This window comes from Papaver somniferum, chromosome 5, assembly GCF_003573695.1.
Source record: "Papaver somniferum cultivar HN1 chromosome 5, ASM357369v1, whole genome shotgun sequence".
In the NCBI taxonomy this organism is placed as follows: domain Eukaryota; kingdom Viridiplantae; phylum Streptophyta; class Magnoliopsida; order Ranunculales; family Papaveraceae; genus Papaver; species Papaver somniferum.
In genome coordinates this window covers 123,324,038-123,351,028 of record NC_039362.1, presented here as the reverse complement: position 1 = coordinate 123,351,028, position 26,991 = coordinate 123,324,038, and the positions used below count along the sequence as shown (strand labels likewise).

The window sequence follows — 26,991 nt, the reverse complement described above, 5'->3', positions numbered from 1 at the left end:
TAATTGTACATACTCCTGATCCAGCAATCAGATGAGTATTGAGGCTCATGTCTCTTATTGAAGCATGAAAGCTCATGCCGCAATAACCTCTGACTAAGAATATTGTCTCTCAAAGCATGATGCGTAGTCTCTCAACTGAGGCAACGACATATCTCATGAATAATGAACAATTTAAGTAATCACTTTTATATAGAATCGAACGATTGGACGGCTCCTAGACAGCTTGCCTGCTAGTATAGAGCGATAACATCTTCAGGATGCAACAATGTTTTCCCTGACTATATAAAAGACATGTGTATAGAATCTTGATGATTGGACGGCTCCTAGACAGCTTGCCTGCTAGTATAGAGCGATAACGTCTTCAGGATGCAACAACGTTTTCCCTGACTATACGTAATAAATAAATATGACGCTTCAACTAGCTCATAACGCTCAATTCTCGAATAATTAATGCTCCTAGATAGCATGCCTGCTAGTATAGAGCCATCAATTAATTATCTCAAATCCTTAAATTCATTAACTGAATATTCGGAAATATTCTACGTTCTTCATAATATTTCATTACTTCAATTCGTGATTCTTCCCAGCAGAATTCCATGGGTTAGTAATAAATATTCAACGGTATCTGAGCCACTATCGAGTAAGCCCCGACCAAAATGGTGCAAGTGTACTCAGCAGTAATGCACTAACGAGCTCCTGAATGTACGAACGAGCATTCCAAAACATGAAGGAACGATGAACCTATGCAAAAATAGGAAGAAAATAATAAATAATAAAATATTAATCAATGCGCTGGGGGACTGGGCCCACCGACCGGGCGGTCGTGCCGTGGTCATTCCCACGCCCAATTTTATATTTTATCATATTTTTATTATTTTCCTTGATCTCATGAAAATTCCCTCATTTGAACAAAATTCCTTCGTTTCAAGGAAACTCCTCGGTTTTATGATGTTTCCTTCGCATCCAGGAAATAATAAATAATTAGGAAAGCTATGCGGGACCAAGCCTACTAGCCCGCCGATCATGCCCTAGTTGTGGCCGGTCCCACACCTTGCATTCCTTATTATTTTATTATTATTTATTTCCTTGATCCCATGAAATTCCTTGATTTCATGATATTTCCTTCAAATTATGATAATTCCTTCAAATCATGAAAATAATACATAAAATTAGGGAAAGCTCACGGGACCGGGACCTAGCCGGCCGACCATGCCCAAGCCGGTCCCACACGTCCTTATTTTATTATTATTAATATTATTTGTTTCATTCATCTCATGGAAACTCATTCACTTCAAGGAAAACTCCTTAATTAGTTTCAACAAACTCCTTGATTTCATGATATTTCCCTAAAATCATGAAAAATGATATAAAATTAGGAAAAGCGCCATGGGACCGGGCTCATTGGCCGTCCGGCCATGCCTTCTCCATAGCCGGTCTTACATTTTATGATTCCTTCATTTTATTATTATTATTTCCTTCATCTCATGAAGTTTCCTCAGTTTCAGCAAAATCCTTGATTTCTTCATATTTTCTCAAAATGTTGCTCAAACACACATCAGAAAATATCAAAATTCTCAGCACTGAGACCCGGACACTCTGGCGACGTGAGTATGTTACCTTGACCGACCAAGGTTGGCTCTTTGGCTTGCAAGAGGCAGGTCCCACATACTTTCATCGTTTGACCTAATTTGGTCATATTAGGTTCAAACTCTTCTAAACAATTTTGGAATTTCATAAAACGATCGTCAGTCGATCCCGTTACCAACCAGGGCCGGTTTCATGACCCCTTGGTCGGTCCTTCATATCTTCATAATTTATTAGGTTTCATCACAGACGAACATGTTTGAATAAATGATTAAACCAGCATTTAATCATCTTTTCACCAACTGGTCTTCAAGAGACTTTGGTATTTTGTTCACTCGAGCATCTGGGCGCTACATGGTCGATCCATCATCCCATGTAGCCGGTCCCTCCTTCACTCATGGTCGATTTTCAATAAATTATCAATTGATCAGCAATTGATCAAAATTAGGGTTTCAAATCCAAAGCTCTGCAAAAACATAATTCTGAGCAGATTCAAACACTAATAATTTTACGACGATCCCATGATCAACATTTTTTTAATTATACTCGGTTCAGTTGCCAGTATCTTAAAATAATATTTTATTTGGTCATGCTACCAATAATTCATCAAACGAGCAACACTTGCTCAAATGAGCAATATTTGCTCAGACTAAGGAATATTGGTTCAACTATCAATATTCAAAGATCCATGAGCAATATTTTCTCACCATAACTATCAACATTTACTCGAGAATTATACCTCTGTCTCAACAGACACGTTCAATTCATGAGTCTTAGAACATTTGCAAATCACGTTCGACTCAGCAATACAAAGACTCATCGTCTCATAAAGTCAGCAACTGACTAACTAAATACACGTCTGCCTTGCAGACTCCACAATCACGAGACATCAATCATGTCACATGGGGGGATATTAACTAGGGTTTGGTCTGGCGGTCTACGACACGTGTGTTCATACACACGATGAGAATGTGAGCAAGTCGTGCAATCAGTTGGAGGAGTTAGCAAAGTAGTGGATGGAAAATCAACCAAGTCCCCGCATGATGAGCAACTGGTTTTAACACGATTTCTACTTCCCCACTCTTTGACTCCAGCAACTGTCACACTTCATGGGATCAAGGTGTTTACAATTCTAGCAATATAAATAAGTCTCTCAATCATGATTGAAAAACAGAACGATCTCTCATCAAACAGACAACAAGAGATTAAGAACTCAACATCTGAGCAACTACTCTCAACAAAACAAATTCAATCAATCAGAACTTATCTTATTTCTTCACGCAGAATACACAACACACCTACAATCTTCGATCACCATTGATCTCACACATTTCTCTGCTTCCCTCCTACAGATCGACCCATCCTCTCTTGTGACCGAATTGACTCTGGAACGACCATTGTCTTGGTTTAGGCCGGAGTCCTACAGATTGATCTCTCGAACTTAAAGCACTCCCTTCTTGCAGTGCATCTGTGTGAGGTTAAACATTTCGCTCGGTTCAAGGAGTCTCCTCCGTACGGTCATCTCCTCAATTCCGTAAAAACCATCAAATCTTTTTTTTCCATGTACATATTGGCGACCACAGTGGGAGATCATTCTCTCGGTCGCAATCTCAGTTCTCACAAAGATGGTCGATCTTAAGTCTGGTTCAGTTACCAACTCGGGTTCAACACTCAACCCTAACATTACAAGTTCTAGTGGTACCGCTATTACCACTCCTCCGGCGCAACCTTCCAATACTACTCCTCCGAATATTGGTGCTCCAGTGATCAACCCTGCAAACCACGGCACTGGCGCCATCAACAATCCTCTCTTCGGCCGGTCTCCTGAAGAAGTTAGATAAAATCCGCCTACCATTGGTGATCTCATGAAGGTGCAAGAAACTATTGCCAATAATCAGGTTGACATGGCCACCACTCAGAAGGAGCTGTGCAATTATCTCAAAACTCTTACTGACAAGATGTCAGAGAAAGATCAGGAAAAAGGAAAAGCAAAAGAAACATCTCCGGCTGCTGATCCTGAAGTCACTCCAATCCATGTAGTAGACGATTATGAAGTCCATAAAGCTACAAATAACTCATCATCAAAAGAGCTTGCTGGTTCCATCACTTGTGAAGATCTGGAACGTTTTATGGAGGATCGAGGGAAAGGAAATGCACCATCTGTCCACCGTCATCAACCTCCATATCCTGCCGCTACGCAGAGAATCCCTCTCCAAAAAGTCTATACTTCTCTAACGTTCACATTGTACAACAGAACAGGGAATGCTCGAGAACACGTCTTTCGATTCCTGGAGGCACTAGGAGAGCACGGACACAACCATGTTGTCCGTTTGAAGGAATTTTCAAAGTCCCTGACAGACAGAGCATACACCTGGTACAACACCGGGAAGTATCACCAGTTGGGGAAAGATGATTAATGCTTTCCACAAAAAATACTTCTTCGTGTCAGAGCAAGTCACTCTCTCATCTAGGAAGGATGTTTCAAAGGAAAAATGAACATCCCAATGATTATGTGAAAAGGTTCAGAGTTCAAGCTTTGGACTGTCACGACCCTAACGTCACAGAGAAGCAACTTGTATACTTGTGCAGATCCCGGTCTACAGAGTTTTACTGGAAAATCTCCGGTTCCAGACTTTTTCAGAACTTCATGAAACAGCTAAGCGATCAACAACTACCAAAGAGCAAAGTGTACAAAGATTGAGGAACCTTGTGGAACTCGCGACATCCTACACTCAGTCAACGAACAATACGATCTCCAACCTTCCACAAATGTTATTGTAGAAGGAAGCAAAAGGAAAGTCGAGGCACCACAACAAAAGCACGCTCCTCCAATCTCTCAGGTTCCTCCGAAAGCACAAAGAAAGGATAACCAATCCTGAAATGCACAAACCTCAACCTAACATCAAAAAACGGGAAATGATCAGACCCAAACCTCCATCTTCACATTGAAGATGTGATCGAGTTACTAGAAGTCTGGATTCAAGATGGTGCAATCAAATTGCAATTTGTCAGGAGATAGCCAACTGAAAAAGAAACGGAGAATCCCAAGAGTGCTTCAACTGGGGACTGAAGGAGTACACAGGATCCTCTCCCAATCAATACCTCGACTCTCTGAAAAACCTGTCAAAGAAGCAGTTCAATCCTTGGTCGAACATATATGTGAATTTCTCTATCTGTCGAAGGCACAAAGGAAAGACATGCTCACAACACTGAATCACATCGTGTCAGGGAGACGATTTTCCATTTCCGGAAATACTTCTTGAGCCTCCATCCATAGAAAAAGAGATGTACGACTGGGGACTGCTTACAGTCAATCTCAAAGGAATGAATTTGGGAGAACGTTGATCGATGCTGACACCGCCATCAACATCATTCCACTGAAAACCCTTAGAGCCATAGGCATCACTCGACAAGAAGCTACTCGTGATCCCATATCAATCAGAGACCTTGAAGGAATGCTCAGAAATACTTATGGCTACATCACTCTCAAAGTGAACATAAGTTCAACCTGGACGGAAACCAAGTTTCACATAAACAGGAAGATCCAGGATATGACATGTTCTTCAGACGAGCGTGGATCTATGCTGAAAAGATGGCTACTGACCAAGCGCCTTTAGTTGCACATCTCTCCAACAAAGTAGTTCTGATCCAGAAGATTTGGTGGACATTCCATCGTCAGAGTACTTGGAGGAATTTCTTTGACGAGGTTAAAGCAAGAACCTGCAAAAGATGCATAGACATTCATCAATAGGTTCCGCACTCAGGCGAGTCTCATTCCTCCCATATCTATGTCATTTATTCTCTCACATGCTATCCTAGCACGGGGACTCAATTCTGCTAGCAACTCTGCAATACGTTATGAATGGTAACTTCACCGCATTAGTATTTACCAAGTGGTTGAATCTGACATTTCTCTGAATCGATCACCGAGACATTCATTACTGAGACGATGTCTAAGCATGGAAAAGAATACTTTGGGCGTTTCTCCATAGCCTTATAGGAGTGTCCATGTGTGCCACAAAATCAGAAAGCTCTGATGTCGGCACAAGTGTTGAATCCCACTTCCTGCAACGAAAGGAATGCTGAATAAACAGAAGATATGAAGGTCCGAGACAATCAAAGATAAGACATTCGATGCTTAAGGTATATGACGCTTCAACGCTCGAGCATCTAAGAATCCTTCAAATTATACTCTCAATCAAAGAGTACACCTTCTATAATGGCGCATCTAGCTTCAGCACAAATATCTCGACGATTACACACTGATTCAACACCAGCATGATCAAAGTGTAAATGAACTACAATCGATAAGTATTCATTATCCCATGATGAGACTTATGAAGCATATGCAACATCATTCATTCATGGATGACACAAACTCCTTCAACATACACTGGGGACTTGATCTTATTGGACAAGATTCAAGACATAACAATTCATTGGAATCTGATGCAATTCCATGAAACGTCATCAACGGAACCTCTTTACATCACAATCCCCTGCACGACTGAGGAATTTCATATCTTCACCAATCACATCCAGAATGAAGACCGCTACTGCTATCTGCCACAACAATGTCGATTCATTGACGAAGCCAGTTCCCAGTAAAGTCATGTTATTGGGGAGAATTCGGGTTGAACTTCCAGTACACCTTCATCTTACGGATGCTCAACCCACCAACTACTTTTTGAATGTAAAGGCTCACTGGATGGAGGAGAAAAGACTGTGTCGATGATCATGGTTCTAGCCTTTTCGGTCTCTCGAGCAACTCCGACCATAGTACCGGCATCAACAAGGATATCTGGAGGAACTTTGTCCATGGTATCAACATCAACGAGAATGTCTGCATAATATTCAATCGTGATCTGAGCATTAACAACGGTCTTAGGAGCAACATCCTCATGACAGGGCTACATCAACTAACCATTCTCTGAAGTGTTACTCAATGAAGCGGACTTCTCCAAGCACTAATGGTTCATATCAATATGTGTAGACATGAAAACATGTTCACATGAAAGTATTCCCAAAGATTGCACGACAGACGGACACAAGCCAAAGTCTTCTACAAGATGATCCCATCATCTCTACGAATGAGATACAACACACTTCAGGCCATGGGTTCACAAAAACGTACCAATGGGTGAGGAATGGAACAATGCTTCCTCAACGAACGATGTTCTTCTATGTCTCTACTACAACATACCAAAAGGGCATGTCAATCGTACATACGATCAGAAAGATATGGCTTCCACATTCAGGTTTATGGAATCTGAAAATTTGCACTAGATTATAAGTTGTGAATGTGCATGCATCATTGACTGTCCTAGACATCTCCAAACTGAAGAATTTTTTTTGCATATGATTCTTCAGTCTCTTAGCTTCAAAAGTTTGGGTCAAGCGCTAAATTCTGACGATGTATGAGGTTCCTACAGCTTCCAGAGCATACAACATGCAAGCAGTAATTCTTAGAGGGGTTTCATTACCTCCACAGTCGATCGATGCCCACCAGGTCCTTCCGCTGAGTCCTTCATCAAGGTACCTAAAACTTCGACCATCTAGGTCTTTACATCAATTTTTCTACTTGGGTCATATATCTAGGTCTCACCAGAAGAAGGGAAAATGAAAGGGAGAGATTTGACAAAATATTGGGGACTGACGGTCCACTGGTCATGACGATCAATTTCACAGTCCAAGGCACCAAGCTCTCCTATGATAATCCTTCATCATAAAACTAAGGCTACAACCGGGAACCATGGTCATTACATCATCCCCTCTTGAGAGCAACCTCAGTTAGGGTCCTATGACCAGGGTTTCAGAAGTGATGTTTCTACGACTGACAGAAACAAAAAATGATACTGCAAGCACCAGAATCATTTATCAACCAAGGGTTTCAGGTCGCTAATTAGTCAATGTCATTGAAATCATTCATCAAGCGTTCAAGACACAAGCGAATGGTCTAAAGACAGAAAAGAGATGTTTTACAGCAAGATTGTCTGAAGTGATTTTACACTGCCCTGTACGAAGCGACGAGCTGGGAGAAATTGGTAAGGAATCTAAGGTTGACTTATATTTCATTCTCTTCATATGGATGTCCTCTACAACATATCAAAATTTTATAGCAATTGTATGAACGAGCGAAACGATGTGGCCAAAACATTGAGCTACATGCCAGCTGAAAAATTTCTGAAGGTCTCCTGGAAATTTACTGTTTCGTCGATTTCGGGTCCTAAACATGCTCAAAACTCAAAAATATTCTTTTCTAAATCTTGGAAATTTTCTGAGGATGAAAAACCATGGATAGATCACAAAAATCCGACATCGGACGAAGATTCTACAACGTTTTCATTAAAAGGGCGAGTTCTGAATTTTTCTGGTGACGTATTTCGGCAAAATTTTCATTCATTCATATGAGTCCTCGTTCATTCATTCAAAAATCAGCAATTTCATACTTCTATGAAGAAAACATACGATGGGTACTAACTGGAGTGGTCCAAAGGACCGGAATTGCCAACATCACCATTGGAAACATCATTGCTTTCATTCAGTTTCGAAATCCAGGGTTTTCTTCACCATCCTCTGAAGACGAATGAGCATCATCAGTACTCCCTCGTTCCATGGAAATCTCCTCCTGGATACATCAACAACAATTAGTGATATTTCATTCAAGGATTTCTATGAACGATTATACGAAGAAGCACTTACATCGACTTCTTCGACGACCGTTTGATCACCAACAGAGAATTGAAGACCGTCAAGGCTTGATGGAGCAAACTTCTGAAAAGAAATAACAAACCTTGGTCTCGTGATCCTAATTGCACGGGGAGGGAAAAGTCCTGACACAAGGAGCGCTAACAACTCACCAAAGAAATGGCTGGGGAATGCAGGTCATTTGCTAACATCATGTAGTCCTTACTTCTGGGTTCTCCGTCCCGAAGACTTTCTTCCATTCCCGTGAAGTCTACATTGATCCAGAATCTCACTACATGATCATCCTGTGATAAAGTTAATGAAATAACCATGAGTACAACTCAGTATGAAGGATCTCTCACCATTACCCATAGGTCCCAGAAGTTGCATCTGTAGAGATGTCAACATCATCTTTGGAAGTGTCATCATGGGAGTCATCCATTCTTGCAAAGTGACTGTGACAGATGCATAACGTTTTACTTTGTTTTTAGAAAAAACCTTGAGGAATGGTTGGGTCCTTGCATCCTAACATCTCTATTTATTATAGAGGTGCTATATGCTTTGGATGGGTTACTTAGAATCCAAATTAGGCCATTTAAACTTGTTATGCTACTTAGATGATTGTCTGAAATGGATAAGATTCTGATTGGGAAAATGGTTTGTAATTGTGTTGCTAGGTATTGTGATTGTACTGGTAGTTGTTGCTTGTTTGGAATTCATGTAATTGTTGGAAATCCGCTGATCAGTCCTGTAATCAATCCCGATTTTACATCGGAGTACCAATATATATGAGGCTTGCCTCTTTTTCGGAAAAAAAAAGAGTCTCAAACCTATATTGTCCAAGGAGTAAAAACGTTGTGATTCTCTGACTTCGGTTGATTAGCACAATCTCTCACAACTAGTCCCAATCCTTGTTTCTTTGATAAACGATGCATTAAAGTAAAGATAATTAATAGGGGGAAAGCCACTTTTATTAAAGGGAAAGCCAACGCTGGGTAAATTAATAAAATCGATAATTAATAGGTGGAAAGGGGAAAGCCAATATGCTATATGCTTATAAACATTGATATATGATTATAAACATTGATGGCAGAACATAATGACAAATAGTTTCTTGCCTTGATCGATATTTTACATTCAGGAAGGGTGCACACGTGAATAGTGATGAAGTTCCAGTTTTCTAAACAAAGGAAAAAGCTATGAATAAATAGCTTTCTTTCACATTTTTGTGGAAAATGGATGATTCTTGTAATCTTTATCTTCGGGAGATCTAGTGAGGGTTTTAATTTGGCGCATGTAACCGAGAAAGGAAGACATGCTTTTGTCATGAGCAATTGCTGAAAAATTAGATTGAATCGTAGTCGACAAGAAAGAGGAAAAAATGGCTCGCCTTATTTGGTGCTTTAAGAGTTTTACAAAATTAGAATACGGAAAGCATTGATCATTGAGAATACATCTAATCACATAGATATCTAATCAGGAAGGCATTTAGAATGTATACGTGACTATTGTTCCGTTGTTTTCATTTTGCACATTGGATCCAGCTTCGGGGAATCTACTGTGTCACACATATTTGGCTAAGTTTTTCACCAAACATGAAGTCTCCACCTTGCAGTGTAGCTTGTCATGGTTCTGCAAGTCTGATAGCTCTTTTACTATAATTGCATCACTCGAAGTCTTAATAAAACAAGAAAATCCAACTAGCAGTTGGTTCAACTTCATTCAGTATTGCAAAAAGCGCTCTTCTACATTAATTTCTTACATTTGGAGTTAACCCTCGGCAATCTGTAGTCACTTTGTTCTAAGTAACGCAGATATGAAAAATAACTACTTCTGGATTATGATTATTGTTAGGGGAAAGTTTTTTCTAAATCCACCCAAAAGCCAGCTTTCCCTCTAGTAAAAGTGGCTCTCCACCAAACAATTGTCAAAGTACTGAAGTCAGTGAATTACAACGTTCCTATCCCTTGGACTACCCAATCCATAAAAGTCTGCCCAATATTTCGTAAAGGACTGACCAAGTATTTTTCCCCAGGACTTGCCCGGGAATCCGGGATTAATTTGCAAAGCCCTAGAAATTGCCGCAAGTAAGTTCGGCTCGTCTGTTAGTTTTTCCCCTTAAACCTAAAAAAAAGAGAAATCCCAACTTTTCATATTCACATTTTTCTCAAGCCTAGATTTTTTTCTCTTAATTCTCTGTACTCAAATCCTTCCACAAATGGGGAATTTTGACGTGTATGCAAAACTTGGGAAAAAGTTGCTGAGCATCCATCCTTCTCTAAATTACATTTGGATCATCTAAATCAACTTAATTCTGATGATTCTGATAAGTTTAGTTTTATTATCTCACTGACTGATGATGATACTAATTGGCACTTACATTCTCTAGATTTTGATGAGAATTCTTCTGAGTCAGACTCTCTTGGACATGAGATAATGGATTTCTGCTGTCCAGTTGATTGCAGTCTGGTTGGTTCTTGTAACGGCTTAATTTGTCTACATGGATTAACTGATCATATTACCCCTGATAACTATGATGAAGCTTCTCGTATTGTCTATGTACGCAATCCCATTACTAAAAAATATGTTACTCTTCCAAAATTACCATCTGGCGATGAACCTGTTTATTTCTTTGTGATTGGATTTGGTTATGTTCCTACAACAAATGAATACAAGGTTGTTAGAATGTACAAGTTGAAGGAAGAATCCAAATTTTGCTCACATTGATGTTTTCACTCTCGGGAGTGACAGGCAATGGAGAAATGAAGGGAATATAGAGATTGAGATTGGTATGGGTGCTTGGCAAGACGGTGTGTTTGCAAATGGCTGTATCTATTGGAATTTGGGAGAGGGGGAAATTGTGGCCTTCGATTTGGCTGATGAAATGTTTGTCGAATTACCTGAATGTTCTGAATTCAGGGAGATTATAGATGATGGTTGGAACAGGTGTATTAGACTTGGGGTGTTGGGAGATTGTTTGTGTGCTACTCACTACAATACGGACACTGAAACTTCTGATGTATGGTTTTTGGAGAAGAAGCAAGATGAATCATTGATGAGTTGGAGTATGGGATTCAGCTTAGACGCCAATACCGATGGAAATGATATACAATACAGTACTCCGCTTGCCCTTACAAGTAGTGCTACAGTTCTCTGTCGCTCACCTACCGAGCTCCATCTTTATGACCTAAACTCCTCTTCTTCCAAAAACCTTGCGTATAATAATGAATCCTTTTATGATGTAATTCCTCATAGCAATTCTTTAGTTTTCATTGATAGCATTGTGGGATAGAACACAAAACACTGGTATCTGGAGAAAGTGCAATTGAAGAAATAAAAGGCAGAGATTGGCAGATGAAGCAGTGATAGGAAGGAAGAGATCTGGAGATTCTGGAAAACATATTATCTGGTAATTTTCAGCTTAGACTACTATTATATGCAGATTACCGTCAGTGGTTAGCAATCTTGCTTGGTTGTTTTTGCATCTCTTTATATCATTGTTTACTTGGATTACAATTCAATGTCTAGTGAGCTAATTTTGTTCAAAGAAGAGATTCACAGTATAGCGCTGTTTGGTTTACCGAGTCACTAGATAGCAGATAGTCAATTTTTGGTATTCAACACATACTTATGGATTCTGACTTATTGGTGTTTGTTGTTCGCTGGCCCTGCACATAAAACTGATGCGGATTTGAGTCAGATTTGAATTACATTTATCAGACTGTGCAGGTTAGATAGGCAATTTTGTTTCCCTTTCAGACTGTGTTTATGAGCTTAGTTAAATCGATAAGAAAATTTGAATTGTGAGTTGGATTTTCTTAGCTGTCTTACTTTGAAATCGTATTGTGTTGGTTTTTCTTGGCTTTTATCATTCCTTTTGAATTGTAGCTTACAGATTCTATTTCATTTGGTTTAAAGTAGTCCTTTGTTTACTTTGATGTTTCCTGTCCTATTTCTTAGCAATTTGTAAATGCCGCTTGGAAACTTATTAGGACGTGTAGCGGAAAATCAAAGGAACTATTATTGGTAGCTGAAGATAATACTTGTTTGTTGTTACTACTTGTTGATTGGTGGCTTCCATCAAAGTAAATCTATAAATAACGTTGTGGTAGTACTTGCAGAAAAAAGAAAAAGATTAGTTAAGCAATCATTAAAACTATTCTAGGTACGGGAAGTGTGAAAGGTTTAGGCAGAGAGTAAAGACTGTATATAGAAAGTGGGGAAAAGTAGAAAGTCAAGTAGGGGAGAGTGAAAAAGAATAAAAGAGAAAGGGGTTGTTGTTTCTCTCTGGGATTTGACCTATTGCTGAACATACCAACAGAAAGGGTCACTTCTCTATTGGTGGGTAGGATTGAATACTGATCAGGTTAAGTGTTAAATCAACATATTTTTAGTTTGAATTTCAGTTTCGAGAAAGGGTTTCTAAAGTGCTGAAGCTACTGCACTTTTGCACGCTGCTTGCTAGATCAAGGAACTTCACAACTTTGCGTCCAACAGACTGTTTTGTTAGAAGGAGATTGTAAAAATATGACAAAGAGTATGTTCTTGTAGTTTTGTTTGCTGGGAGAATTTAAACATTTTCCCTGATTGTAAATTCACCTTTCATGGCTCAGTAGGTTCTATTGTGTGTTGGTTCCTGGCCAGTGTAATCGTTCTGCGGATGCCTTAGCTAAAGTCACTAAATCGAGTCCTGTGTTTCATACCTGGCGTAGTTTTCCTTCTACTTCTAGCTTCCTCACTATTGTGAAAGCTAAGGACTGCTCTTATGTACATCAAGTATATTTTCATTTCATAAAGCTGAGTTTTTGATTAAAAAATAAAATAAAATAAAATAAATTGCCAACTGCTCTAAATATGAGTTATAACTTATAATCATGATGCAACTCTAGCATCTGTGTTGGATCATTGTTCTTTGAGTCAGGTGTTATAATAGCAGTTCATCTTCCAGAAAACTAGTGACGCACAAAGTCTGTTATCAGCTGTCAATATACACTGGTATTTCCATTGTTTTTAAATATTTTACCCACAATAGGGGGGAGGACTAAACAAAAAACGAAATTGACATTTACAGAACCCAGCAAAAGATTCTTAAAAACATAAATAGAGATCTCTAATTTCTAGCAAAACATGAAGTTACTTCTGCTGCATTTGCTTTCTTAGATCTCCAAGAGGTCCATAGTTTACCTTCTTCTCCTCCTTTCTATTACAATTACAACTACCAAGGTTGAGATTCGTACCACATTTTAGGCATATACCTTTGCAATTTGTATCACATATCGCATTTATGGTGATCTCTATGTGAACCAAGTCACGGATATTTTTCGAAATATCGATTTCTCTATCTTCAGGAGGAAAGTAGAGACGATCGTCTAAGTCGATTAAAGAATCTTCATAATCATCTGCTTCCCCCTCATTTAGGGAAGATGAAGTTTTGGAGGATTTCTCCTCTCCAAATATGACACCCATATCGATGACCTCAGGTTCTTCAATTGGTTCTTCATCTAGTAAAAGAGTGAAGTTCGAGAATACACCCTCGGCTGCTGGTCCACCACACCTGTGTCCATTAAGAACACAAAAGTGAACCTTAGCTTACTTTCTGGATCAAAACATCCCGGACAAAATCGCCCAACCTAATACAGGTGCTATTATAGATAGGAAGAGTAAACGATGCTCATTTCAGGATAGGACAAGAAGAAGCTAAAGAATTGGAATGACAATTTTGAAAAAAAGTTGAAGTCCTTCCAGTGATACTGTCTGCCAAAATTCTAACCACTGTACTATAAAATTTGAATCCTTTTGGTTTGAATACCATACATGTTTTAGTTATTGGTTTTGTTGTTATAGGCGCCAAAAGTGCTTCACCCAGCTGAGGTGCTGCCTTTCTCTAGGGAAATCTGTTAAGACCTAACCGACTAACCTTAAATAAAGCACTTAGGCATTCATTTCAATCTGGGGCTCGCTTATTTCACCGACTCGTTTGTTTTTTTGGTTGAGAAATCACCTAACATAGGTTTGTAGTTGGAAAATAAAGGATGACTAATGCTAAGGCTGAGCATCGCCTTACCCCAAAACCTAAACTCCCCACCGGATGACAAAACAAACATGGCCAAAGAGTTTGCATCATTAAGTGGGTCAAAATCCAAGGCACCCAATACGCCCTGATACTAATGCTGATCCCTGAGGCATCTGTACACAAAAACCATCTAACCAATGCGCCTCTATAACGATATTGTGAAAATCAGGTCCAAGGCTTCACCCACTAACAAGTAACAATAAACCCCTAACATACTATCTAATTTCTTGCAGAGAGTAATTTTGATTGGTAAAAGGGAATTGGGTTTCTTTTTGTTGAGAATTCTATGATAAACCTCCTAAAGGAAATATCGTAGATGAAAAACACATCTAGTTTAACACTTGAAATACAAGACGGAATCCATTCCAGCAGTGATTAGGTCCGCCTAAGTGCCAACAAACCTATATCAGTTTAAGGGGTAACCATAAACGAATGAACATAATGTTATGTTTTTATATCATCTTCTTTCTATTCTATCTATCTAATTCATAATCCTTCACTCTTTCTAACCTTCAGTAGTTCCTTACAGGCACGACATTAAGTAAAAATCTACCAGACTATCCAAAATAATAGCTAAATGTAGACCAAGTTACTAAATCATCAATTTCTACTTAACAGAAAGATTGTTTCACAAAATGCGGTCCAAAAATAGAGAAGAAACAAATTAAGTTACCTATTGCAGCTAAGACCAAGCACAGTTTTGATAACTCCATCAAGTCTTAACCTGTGTTTCTTCCTGGTAACATCTATAGAGATCTGTACAGGTGTTCCAAATGGAAAATCCTTAACAGATTTTGTAACCCTCAATCCCATTTTTGAAGCCATAGATTTTGATACATCAGAAGAGACTTCTCCAAACCCTAATCTCTCTAAAGTAGTACAATACTCCAAATGTGTAATTGATGGGTTTCTTTTGTAAATAACAGCTCCTTCCCATGGTGATTCTAGATTTTCAGCATCATAATCATAATCCATATCAATTCTTTCTTCTTCAACATTAGATGAGTTCATTCCATCTCTACAAGTGAAGAAATTTAGTGGTTTTTGTGGAGTTTGGATTGGACTGTTATTGATTTTTGATTTTGAGGTTAAAGATGGGATTTTTTTAGTTTTTAAGAGATTGAAATTGAAATTGAAATCTGGGTTTGAGTTTTGAGATGAACTTACGTAGAACTTGGTGTTGGATGAGGAAGAATAAACAGCTGAATTTGATGGGAAAATCAGAGCCATTTTAATTCAAGGAAAGAAGAATTTTTCTAAAAGTTCTTCTTCAGGGTTTATGGGCAAATGGGAGGTTTTGAGATAGGGTTCTTAGTGTCACGTGTCTTATCACGTGCTAATCAAATGCCCACTCTTCAACGCAGAATATAGCCATGAGATGAAGAATTTGATACATATGAGTTTCAAACTCAGGCCTCTTGTATGGACATAAAAAATTTAAATGCAGAAAACACTGTAATAAGATAAAAAATTTGATACCGGAAAGTTTTAAACTCGGAAACCGACAAATTCAGGTTTCTTGATATGAATATAAATTTAAAATAAATAAATAAAGGCTAAGTCATAAAAAAATAGAATTAGATGCTGACGAGTTTTGGAACTCATATCACTGGTATGAACATAACTTTTAGAAAACATTAAAATGATTTTTTTTTTAAATTAAATGAACAAAAACTTAACGTCTTTTCGCGTCCAAGCGTATGAATTTGTCAGTATCCAAAGAGATTAGACTATGAGTATGAATTACTGGTCGATAACTATCATTCTCAAATCCTTTCTTCCTTAGTACCTTGTGAGTATCCAAATCCAAATCCCAAAGCAACAATCTTTCCTCCTGTTGAACTAGCAATTTGCCATCCTTCATCTTCACAACTTCCACATCAAATCTATTTGGCCAACGTGAGAAATATTCCGGCTTAGAGTGTTTGGGAAGGGTCAAAGTGTGTGTATTAGTCCAGCTATTTGTTGCGGGGTTTAACACCCACAACACAAGTTTAGCATTTGGCAGAAAAGCATTTTTTGTCGGACATAAACCCAATTGCCCTTTCATCTCAAATAAATGCATATAATCATGCTCATTATGATTGTGGGCACATATAATTAGGCATCCACAACAACTTGATTGAAATAACAAATCAGTAAACAAATTAAGAATGAAAGTAAGAATCCTAGCAAAATATAAAGATGCAGAAATGTAAGAAGATATTAACACAAATAATTTACGTGGTTCGGCATTGCCTACATCCACGGGGAATGATAGTTTGAGCTTTATTAAGGGTTGGTTTCATTACAAAGGTGATGAATCTCCATTAAGGGTGGAGTTCAGAGAGAGAAGTAGAAGAGAAGGGAAGTTTTTTCGATCCCCCTTTAACCTAATAATGCTTTCCTTTTTATAGGGTGAATGGTTACAAGTGTTTTACTAAACTATCCTTAGCTTAGTTTCTAAGCAGACTCAGAGCTGATTCGGTGCACGCTGTTGTATCATTGTGTCCAGCTTCAACTTGTAATCTCTGTCCATGTGTCAAGTTATTTTTTGGTGTATACAATTTGCCCCTTTTCTTGAGGGTTGTTGGTGAACGATCCTTGAGAAAAATCACTTCCACCTTGTTTGTCATTGCATCGGTTGTTGTTTCCTTCAAATGCCCCCTGTCGAGAAGCTTTCGCGCATTCTCTTGCACTATTATCTTCATTACTCGTACTACAGCCCCTACGTAATTCTTATGGCCCATGGAACCTGCAGGGATTAACACCATCTCCGACTTGGTACCCTCGTCACAAGGTTGCACCCTCATGACATGGCTTCGCATCGTCGGCGGCCATGCCCCTTTGTGACATGGCTTCGCATTGTCGGCGGCCATGCCCCTTCGTGACATGGCTTTGTCTTCTTTATGGAAGAACTTCGGTGAAGGATATACTACGACAAAGTATTAATACTTTCCCTTACTCTTCACCGAAGTTCTGGGACACCTTGAGACAAAGAGATTCTTGCATACCTTGATTTAATTTTCATCGGGTTATGATTAGCAGTATTTGGTTGTCTGTTTGCCCCATGCAATCTTCGAGTTAAAAGCACTTTGTACGCTCTTTGAGCATAAGATTTGGGTATACCTCTACAACCATAGGTATACAACTGTCCAACGCAGTTGTCGCTGTGATATATAAAGATGCCATAAAGATGCCACAAAGATGATATAGAGACTTGGCATCTTTAAACTTTTAGACATTTATGGTTGAATATAAAGTGATGCAGAAGGGTGGCTTGCTGTTATGAGCCATGCTTGAATACAAAATCATAAGTATACGACAAGTGGAAACCATAATTCTCTGTATAAAGTGGAAAAATGAACAAATATCCAAGAGGTATTATTGAGATGTGAGATATTTAAGTTTTTGAGTAGTAACAGACTCGTTAGTCGTTCGCATGGATGTTCTTTCCCCTGCGTTGTGCAGATGAACTCGTTATCGCTGGGTGCGATGAGTGTTTGAGACCATAGCGTCACGAAGGGATTACCTTGTGCTATGTTTGGGACCTGTCACCCCGTTGGCCAATCCCGGGCCAGGAGGTTACCGAACGGTGGGGGTCTAGCGTTTATATATGATGGGTATCTCTTTCTGCTGGATGCCTTCCCCTGGTCATACACTCATAGACGCTTACTGGGGAGTCCGGAGAGATTGCACAGAAGTGCTTTCCCCGGTATGATAATATGATACCGGTGGTGCTTGCCCCGGTTCTCCATTTTATGCGTTATTTAGAATGTATGAAATGTATCGCATTTTCGAAGTGTATGCAATTTTTATGAAACAATTTTCATTGAAATGTCTGCACTATAAAAATGTATGCATTGGATTTGCAAAACGTATGTCATATAAAAAATTTAAAATTATTATAAGAGTATATAAGCATTTGCAAACTCTTTAGTTGTGTGTATGCCCCCTTTTGGTTTCGGAAGGTGGTTCTTGAAGTTTGCGAAAGCAAAAGTATCTTCTCTAACGTAGGCTGCTTAGGCTGTCGAATTTGAGCTGCCCCTTGAACTGTGCTTTTGAGTTGATTGCCCCGACGAAGAATTTATTAACTTCTCCGTTGTTGTCACTTTTTCTCTATTGCAGTTGCTAAAAATCATGATTTGCTGGAGATCTGTAACAACCAGCAAATGCTTCTGTGTGTATTGCCGCCGGGCATCTTTGAGTGAAAAATGTTTCGAGGTTACAGTAGAAGGCTTGTTTACTTGGCATCCACGTGAGATATTTAATCTCATATTGTATTACCCGCTCGTTTTAGGATCGGTCCAGTACAAGAAATTATTTTATTTCTTGTGCTTCAAGATACTCGTTAGTAATACCAACACTACGAAATTATTTAATTTCAATTAGAAACTTGAAACCGCCAAGAAGACCTCGAGATTGACCTTTGTTTATTGATTGGGTTAAAATTATTAAACCCCAAGGACACTGTAGGAGCTTGTAGGGAATCATATTGTCATCATCATGCATCATCGGAATTTAACCGAAGCCATATTTTCGGAGTGGGGTCGACACCATATTGGCCAAGCTTCTTATGCTTCTCAGTAGTTAACTAGTGCGGTGTCTGGAGCAATAATCGTCGTCTTCACCAAGCATCATGTCTGCGCTACTTCTCATTTATTGTACAGACGCCTTCGTCTTCGAATCGTCGTTGCAAAGTTTTGCACTCTCCATTGGATTATGCATCGTTGATGTCTTTGGAGCATCCCCACCGGATTTTGGATCATCGTTGTGAATGCGAAAGAGATATCTTCCTATCTCTGTGGTAAGGGATATCTTCATTCACGAAGATCATATCTCTTTTTTAAGGGATATCTTCATTCATGAAGATATGAAGTTCAGGGAGATTGCTCGATAAACATTGACCGTCCTGCTCGACCATCATATTTTGGATCATAGTTGTGAGCCTTTGGATCATTGTTAGTCTTTGGATACTTGAAATAATGCAAAATGGGATGCTGAAGAGACCCTTATCATAAATCATGTGAAAATACGTCATCACAACAACCGCCTTGTTGTCATTGCATGATATATTAGACTTGTCTTATATAGACAACGAGACAATGAGAGATGTCTTATATATTAAACATTGATCTTCGCTCCCTGAATGCTGCTAGTGTTTTTCCAACGTATTTCAGATTCTCTAGCTCTCCTCGTCCGAGTGGCGTCATCGGATTAGAGTCTGTATGCATCATAGGGATGAGCTGAGCGCCGGGCGAACTCTTCTAAAGTTTGCTTTCAACATCGTTATTGGAATGAAGATCGAAGCTGGGAAGAAAAAGAAGGTACACCATCGCTGGAGTGGGGGAACGCAGGTACATCAGACTCGTGCTTCGTCGTTAGACTTGGCATCTTTATGGCATCGTAATGGTGCCATCGATGGCATCCCATTTTGCGTATGAACGAGGTTCGTACTTTGCATATGAACGGAAGTATAAGAATCATTCTTATAAAGAATGAAGTATCAGCTCTCATATCATCATACTAAGCATTGATGCTTAGTTTAAGGCAAGTCCATCGTACTGATACAAAGCTTTCGTCATTCGCTTCGTAATTTGAAGGTTTTGTCATCAACTTCGTATTTTGAAGCTTCGTGCTTAGCTTCGTGTTTTGAAGCTTCGTTAATTATGATGATGACGTGTTTTGAAGCTTCGTCCTTAGCTTCGTGTTTTGAGTCTTCGTGTTTTGAAGCTTCGTGTTTTGAAGCTTCGTTAATTATGATGACGTGTTTTGAAGCTTCGTGTATTGAACCATAGTGTTCAGTATGAAGCAACGTCATCATATTTGCATATCGTTACAAGGTCATTGTATTAGGTATGTAATCCCTGAAACTTTTGATACTTACATAATTAGTGAATCGAGCCACACTGTCGATATTGGACTTAAGATCATCTCTTTAGGATTCACATCATTGGCTTGCCTTCTTAAGATCAGCGGACTTAAGATCATCTCTTTAGCTTGCCTTCTTCGCTCCTTGAACTACGAGACACTTTGTAGTCCGGGTTAACTTGGATTATTAACATCTAGCATCATATGACTTCAAACCTTGGCTCATCGTCTTCAGGCCTTGCATCTTTGTCTGCGGATTTTGAATCGACATTGCAGGATTATGACAATCAGTTATGAAACATTGGCGCCAGTCTTCGGTTCTTCAGTTCATCTGTATTCGGCTTTGGGTTTTGGCAAGCACTACTGGCATCGGACTTTGGCTGGTGCTCTGTGTCATCGGGGTGGAAGAAGAGTCATTGGGCTTGAGTTGTACGCTGGTAGACCTTGCATCATCGTCACTAGACTGCAGCAACCTCGTTTATTATGATCGTGTCGGTCATAGACCTCCTTGAAGTATGCTTCGTAATTAACTCCTCTTGTAGAAAGTAGGTTAACCCATCGTCGTCTACATCAGACTTGGCATTTTCATGCCATCGTTGACGTCAGTCTTGGGTTGAACCGTGGCTTCTAGTTGTATTCCGACACATGCTTTTAACTAAGCTTGAGCCAAACTCTTTTAGTGGCCTCCACTGGTATTTTAGCTTAATTTATAGTCCCTCTTGAGCCGGAGCTGCATTATCTGGATATGGAGCCGAAGATATACCGTCGTGTTGATAGACCGAAGCTGCACCACTGGGGGTAGAATCGTTCTCGTCGATGTACCAACGAAGGTTAGACCTGCAACAACTTATTGTAATCCCTTGAGCCGAACAAGCAACATCACAAAGTATTAATACTTTAGTATTAATACCCTGTGCAATCGTCCCTGTTGGACTTCGTAACTTGAAAATCATACTTTGGTTCACATGCGTCATCTTTGGACCAAAACTGAGCTTTGCATTTTGCTTCCAGGTTATACGCCGTCGTCATGTCCGGGTTTGCATCAGCAAACTTTGGATATTGTAACAAGACTTTAGCTCTTCGTTTCCCAAGACCGTCGTCATCAGATCATGGATCTTCGTTGGTTTTGCATCGTCATTGACTTTCAAAAGCCATCGACTTTTGATTGTCCTGAAGATCACTGCAAATTCTCTTGGTCCTCTCTTGCTTGGTTTTCTAGCTGGCCACTTCGAGGATTAGCATCCTAGCAAGACTTTGGATTGTCATGGGAAAACTTGGGTTCTTGGTTTTTGTTGCACTTTGGCCGTCGCACTTCGATTCATTGTCATCATGGTTTGGTTGTGGTGTGCTTGTTAATCCATAAAAACTGGATAAGAATGCATGAGGAATTACGAAGCATTCATCGATAAGAATGCATGAAGTATGAGAAATTCCGCAGCAAGTATTCTTTGATAAGAATGCATGAGGAATTCCGAAGCATTCATCGGTAAGAATGCGTGAAGTATGAGAACGAAGAAGTATTAGAATACTTCCTGTTCCCGGTCTCATGACCATTAGTGGTTGGAGATGCATCATCGGAGTGGACTTTGAACTTCATCGTCCACTTAGGTGAACTCTGTTATCACTCAATCGTCGTCGATATCAGTCTTGGCATCTTCATGCCTTTGTCGATATCAAACTTGGCGTCGACATTAGAGGTGGGTTAACTCATCGTCGTCGATGTCGGACTTGGCACCTTCATGCCAACGTCGATATCAGACTTGAGTTAACCGTGACTCTGGCTCATTGTCTGCCGTTGTATTGGAAGCCTACATTGTCATCATTTTGATAACGAAGCATGCTTCGTAATTATACCATCGTACGGCCGGTAGTCTAACTCATCGTCGCCGACATCAGACCTGGAATTTTCATGCCATTGTCGACATCAGACATGAGTTATACCATGACCCTGGTTCATTGTATTCCGTTGCATTGGACCACATACGGTCCTTGTGACGATGCATCTTATCATGTCGAGGGAGCCACAGCGGTGGTATACAGCCCTTCTCCAAGTGAGTCCTTTAACTAAATAAATAAAAGGAAAGACCAGTTGAAAGCAAAATGGTAGAAATTAAGGTGAACCTAGAAATGATTTCAGAGTGTTTCAGTTGTTGGTTATTAGTGGAGTTCCAAACACAGAACTCATTAGAACATTTTGACAAATAGTAAAAAAGCTAGCTTAAAAGCAGGATGGTTCGAATCTTGTTTTAAAATGAAAACTAATCAAGAGGAGGTTACGATCCTCATAAACTGGTTAAGTTATTAGCCATGTAAAAACCCATTTGATGACAATAAGGAAATTCAAAGATCACAAAGGGAAGGAATCAAGCTAATCGATTCGAACCAACATTAGCTTGGACTGCAACTACATGCCAGTTTTTATAAAATCAGCCCCAGGCAAAAACTGTGGGGAATATAAAGCTACCGATGGAAGGGTTAAAAATCAAAGCGAGGCTATGCTCGTTTCAAAACGAAAGCGACAAGAGTTTGTATAAAATGATAAGGCCAAACAATACTGGGTTAGAAACCAACATCGCTATAAAAAACAAATCCAAATATTGGGTAGCGATCGAATCTAAACATGATGGTTCCATGAAAGGTTGGAGGTATACTAAAAAGTTGAATACAAGGCTGGTTTATCATTAGGAAACAAATCTGAAAAGTTTGTGTAACATCTTAGCACCTCAAAAATCATTCAATACGCAGGAACAAAGCCATGCATCAAGAGCAAATATTAGGCCAAAGTTGTGTTTGGGCAAAAATGTACTGAAAAGATGAGGACCCCTTATAAAGACCCAGGAAAAAGTACTCATCAAGATACTCGAAGAGTTAATAAAGGTCTGCACATATGATAAGCTAAGTAAAATAGATTTTTGAAAAGAACCAAGTCCAGAAAAGAGATTCTTGAACCATTTCCATGAACAGTAAATTGAAAATTTGTAAAATTGAATACCGATTTTAGAGATAAAAACTTAAACAGTAACAGATCTGGAACAACAGGTAGGATAAATCCTTTACCCATTGCCTGTTTCTAGCGCCAAATTGTGGGCACATATAATTAGGCGTCCACAACAACTTGATTGAAATAACAAAACAGTAAACAAATTAAGAATGAAAGTAAGAATCCTAGCAAAATATAAAGATGCAGAAATGTAAGAAGATATTAACACAAATAATTTACGTGGTTCGGCATTGCCTACATCCACGGGGAATGATAGTTTGAGCTTTATCAAGGGTTGGTTTCATTACAAAGGTGATGAATCTCCATTAAGGGTGGAGTTCAGAGAGAAAAGTAGAAGAGAAGGGAAGTTTTTCGATCCCCTTTTAACCTAATAATGCTTTCCTTTTTATAGGGTGAATGGTTACAAGTGTTTTACTAAACTATCCTTAGCTTAGTTTCTAAGCAGACTCAGAACTGATTCGGTGCACGCTGTTGTATCATTGTGTCCAGCTTCAGCTTGTAATCTCTGTCCATGTGTCAAGTTATTTTTTGGTGTATACAATGATTGCGATTAGGATTATCACAGGAAGCTCGGCCATGTTGCATCGTGGTAAACTTATTTGTTCCAATTTCGAATGCCATTATGGAATTTGAACAAGTAAACTGAAGGTTCTCAAAATCACTGTAATTATCAGCCATCCAATACAAAGTCCCGTTTATAATCGTGGGTGGCCTTTCTCTACTTGGCACATAAGAGTATCTGCCAATATTTCTCCGTAATTTAGATCCAAAACTTAGTATGTCGAAGGCAAACTTTCCACCGTTTCCATCTCTACGTGCCCGATGTTGAAGAAGCACCTCGTATTCCTTGTTGTGAGGATTGCAATAAAATCCACATACTATGAAGTCAGAATTTCCCGTCGTAATAGTTACTTGTTCTTCTGTTGTAGGATTCCATATGACAAAAATGGATTTCCATGAGAAATATTTGCTCTTAAATAAAAGAAACCCGTCATAAGAATCGTAAAGCATGAGCGGTTCATCTTTCTTCGAGTAGCAGAAATCAAGTTTCAGTTTTGCTTTCTGAACGTTTTTAGCCTGCTCGTCTATAAAATAACACTTGATCACTCGGTCACTTGATTGCGAAAAAGATTGCAGAGCGATGATAGAAGTAGCTTGACGAGCAAGGTGTGTGCGAATAAATAAATGAGTTCTGGTTAACAATTCAAGGAGCTTAGACGCACGTTGACACCGGACGACATATTTTGCTGGGAGTCTAATAAGTATGTCTGTGATGATATGATAAGGGAGGTCAAGGAGAGTGGTTTCAACTGTTGGTGAATGATAAGTTGAGTTATTAATAGCAGGTAGAACACAGCCAGGGACATGATCATCGTCAACAGATGGGTGAGGAGCGAGAGGTTTTTCAACGGATGCGAGATCAGGGAGCGGATACCCATCAGCTCTGTGATCATCTGGGGGAGGGCTGTTAACTGCTGGAGAATCAAGAATATGGTTGTCAACTAATGTGAGATCCTGGAGGGTGTCATTAACTAATGTGAGATCAGGAAGCGGATCATCATTAACACTGACATCAGATGGAGGGTTGTCAACTGCTCTACTTTTTATTAACCATGTAGTCCATAGGCCGCCGAAGCAACTCATTCTGCCTAGAACATATTAATAACTTTAAACTACAAAGCTAATCATTAATTTAATTTTAACCATCATGCATGGACACGAAAACAAAATTGTACAACACATGCACTAACCTTTTAACGGATGGATGATAATGGAATTACAAGTACCGGTCTGCGCAGTGAATTGTATTTTCTGTTGATGGAGTTTATTGATCGCGCGCCTCTGAAGCTAAGAAGCTTCATCAAATTCTCCTAAAAGCAATATTCATAGCATCTAGAGTTGAGTTTTATACGGAAAAGAGTTCGAGTTTGTGTGGATGTACCATTAGTTTTGCTTTCTTAACTTGTTTAGCCTGCTCGTCCATGAAATAAAGCTTGATCACCCAGTCACTAGATTGTGAAAAAGATTGCAGAGCGATGGTAGAAGTAGCTTGACGAGCAAGGTGTGTGCGAACAAAGGAATGAGTTTTGGTTACGAATTTAAGAAGTTTAGATGCATGTTGGCACCGGACAACGTATTCTGCTGGGAGTCTAATAAGTATGCCTGTAATGATATGATAAGGGAGGTCAAGGAGAGTGGTTTCAACTGTTGGTAAATGAACGTGAACTAATGCGAGATCAGGTTGTTGGAGAAAGTACTAATAATGTAACTGTAACTGAGAAGAAGATACTTAGCTCAAAATACTGTTGCTGATGTTGCTGCACAGAGAATGTAGAGGCACGTAAACTACGCTGTCCTAAAGGCAATATCGCCTGCCACTCCTCTGAGATGCTACAGTAGTTGACGAGTCACCTCCAGGATACAACTATAGTTAGTACCCCTCAATGTAGCATACAAAGAGGGTACCCTTAGAGCTTGGCAGAGCTTAAAACAGTAGAAGAGATGTTTACAGAAAAACAGAAGGAGAGTAGAAGAGATGTTTCTCTGTGGTGTGTAAAATGAGCTCAAGACTCCTCCCATTAAGACGTTACAAACTAGAGGAAAAATGCATGCAACCAAACCATGCGTATGACAGAAATACTGGTAATGTTGGGTTAAAAACAGTGTTGCTTTTGTCAGGCTTAGAGCAGTGTGTTGTCAAGAAGCCAAGCCAAACATGTACGGACAAGAAACCCAAAACAAATACGTACAGACAAGAAAGCCAGGACAAACATGTGCAGACAAGGAAAGCAAAACAAACACGTACATACAAGAAAGCCAAGACAAACATGTGCAGACAAAGAAGAAGATTCTTCTATGTTGTTATTCGGCTTCTTCCTAATATGTCCTGCAGGCCTTAACCATATGATCGTTTCTCTGTGGCACTCTCAAAATCAAAACATAATCTTGCAGTTTCATGTAAATACATTTCTCTATGGCATTTCACCAGATAGTGTCACCTGCAACAATGCAGTACCACATTTTGCACGTACTTGGGTTTATCTATTTCATGCTTATGCTAAGAAGAAAGTTGGTATAAAAATGAAAGATGCAAATCCTGGTTTGAAGTGTGGATCTGTTGGCCGGAGTAGAAGCCTTGAGAGAGCACGAGATTTGACTGCAAAGGGAGGGAGTGTAATTATTGGGGAAGATGGACTACGTTTCATTCTTGCATAAATTATAAAACACATCAGCTTCCCTAAAAGGCCCAAAGCTTGGAGAGCAAGTCTCCACCAATAAAATACGTCCTGGTTCTGCATTCACTGACATACAACATATAAGCTCTCAATCTCAAGATATCATTATGGTGTAATCAGTGTATCATCTGAGCATGGTTCTGGTTCAACTATCTTAATCAAACGACTATATCAATCAACTGAGCTCGACACATTCAAGCTATTCTGATGGAAATAACATGTCTTACTCAATGTCCAATGTCCCGAGGAAGAAAGGGTCTCAGAAGGAAAAACTTGTCCATTACTGAATCTAGTTCATCACCACAAACATTCCTCTTTTTCGGATATGATCCACGCATCTCGAATTCTCTCAACAGTTTAACATGAGAAAAACAAAGAACTTCTGCAGAATTTACTAAAAGACGTAAATAAAAAATTTCAACATATATGTAGATTACTCAGTCTACAGACATGTATAACCCTTGATTCTTAGCAATCTGTATAAAATGCATATTGGAACATTCCAATTCAAGCTAACTTTCCATCAAGACAAATGCAATACTAGCAAGTGGCAACAGAGA

At 39.3% G+C, this 26,991-nt stretch overlaps 2 protein-coding genes across 2 annotated transcripts; one reads left to right on the top strand and one right to left on the bottom strand.

Moving 5' to 3' along the window:
* The first annotated feature begins 3,542 nt into the window (after positions 1–3,542).
* Positions 3,543–11,563, top strand: LOC113279534 (F-box/kelch-repeat protein At3g23880-like). The gene is made up of 3 exons (XM_026528225.1): positions 3,543–3,753; positions 10,661–10,958; positions 11,023–11,563. The coding sequence occupies exons 1-3, from the start codon at positions 3,543–3,545 to the stop codon at positions 11,561–11,563; spliced, it is 1,050 nt and encodes a 349-aa protein (XP_026384010.1).
* Positions 11,564–13,227: 1,664 nt separating this feature from the next.
* On the bottom strand, positions 13,228–15,601 carry LOC113277762 (large ribosomal RNA subunit accumulation protein YCED homolog 1, chloroplastic-like). Its single transcript, XM_026526758.1, has 2 exons — positions 15,018–15,601; positions 13,228–13,825 (listed from the first exon to the last, which is right to left on the bottom strand). Exons 1-2 carry the CDS (start codon positions 15,572–15,574, stop codon positions 13,405–13,407), a joined length of 978 nt encoding a protein of 325 aa, XP_026382543.1. The 5' UTR covers positions 15,575–15,601; the 3' UTR covers positions 13,228–13,404.
* Between the last annotated feature and the right edge of the window lie 11,390 nt (positions 15,602–26,991).

Bases quoted from the DNA above. Each gene is read 5' to 3' on its own strand.
- LOC113279534 (XM_026528225.1), top strand. From the start codon at position 3,543: ATGTCAGAGAAAGATCAGGAAAAAGGAAAAGCAAAAGAAACATCTCCG. The intron at 3,754-10,660 runs GTCATCAACCTC...TACATTCTCTAG, and splicing joins AAATGCACCATCTGTCCACC to ATTTTGATGAGAATTCTTCT. The intron at 10,959-11,022 runs GTACAAGTTGAA...CGGGAGTGACAG, and splicing joins GAATACAAGGTTGTTAGAAT to GCAATGGAGAAATGAAGGGA.
- LOC113277762 (XM_026526758.1), bottom strand. From the start codon at position 15,574: ATGGCTCTGATTTTCCCATCAAATTCAGCTGTTTATTCTTCCTCATCC. The intron at 13,826-15,017 runs GTAACTTAATTT...TAATGGACACAG, and splicing joins CTTGGTCTTAGCTGCAATAG to GTGTGGTGGACCAGCAGCCG.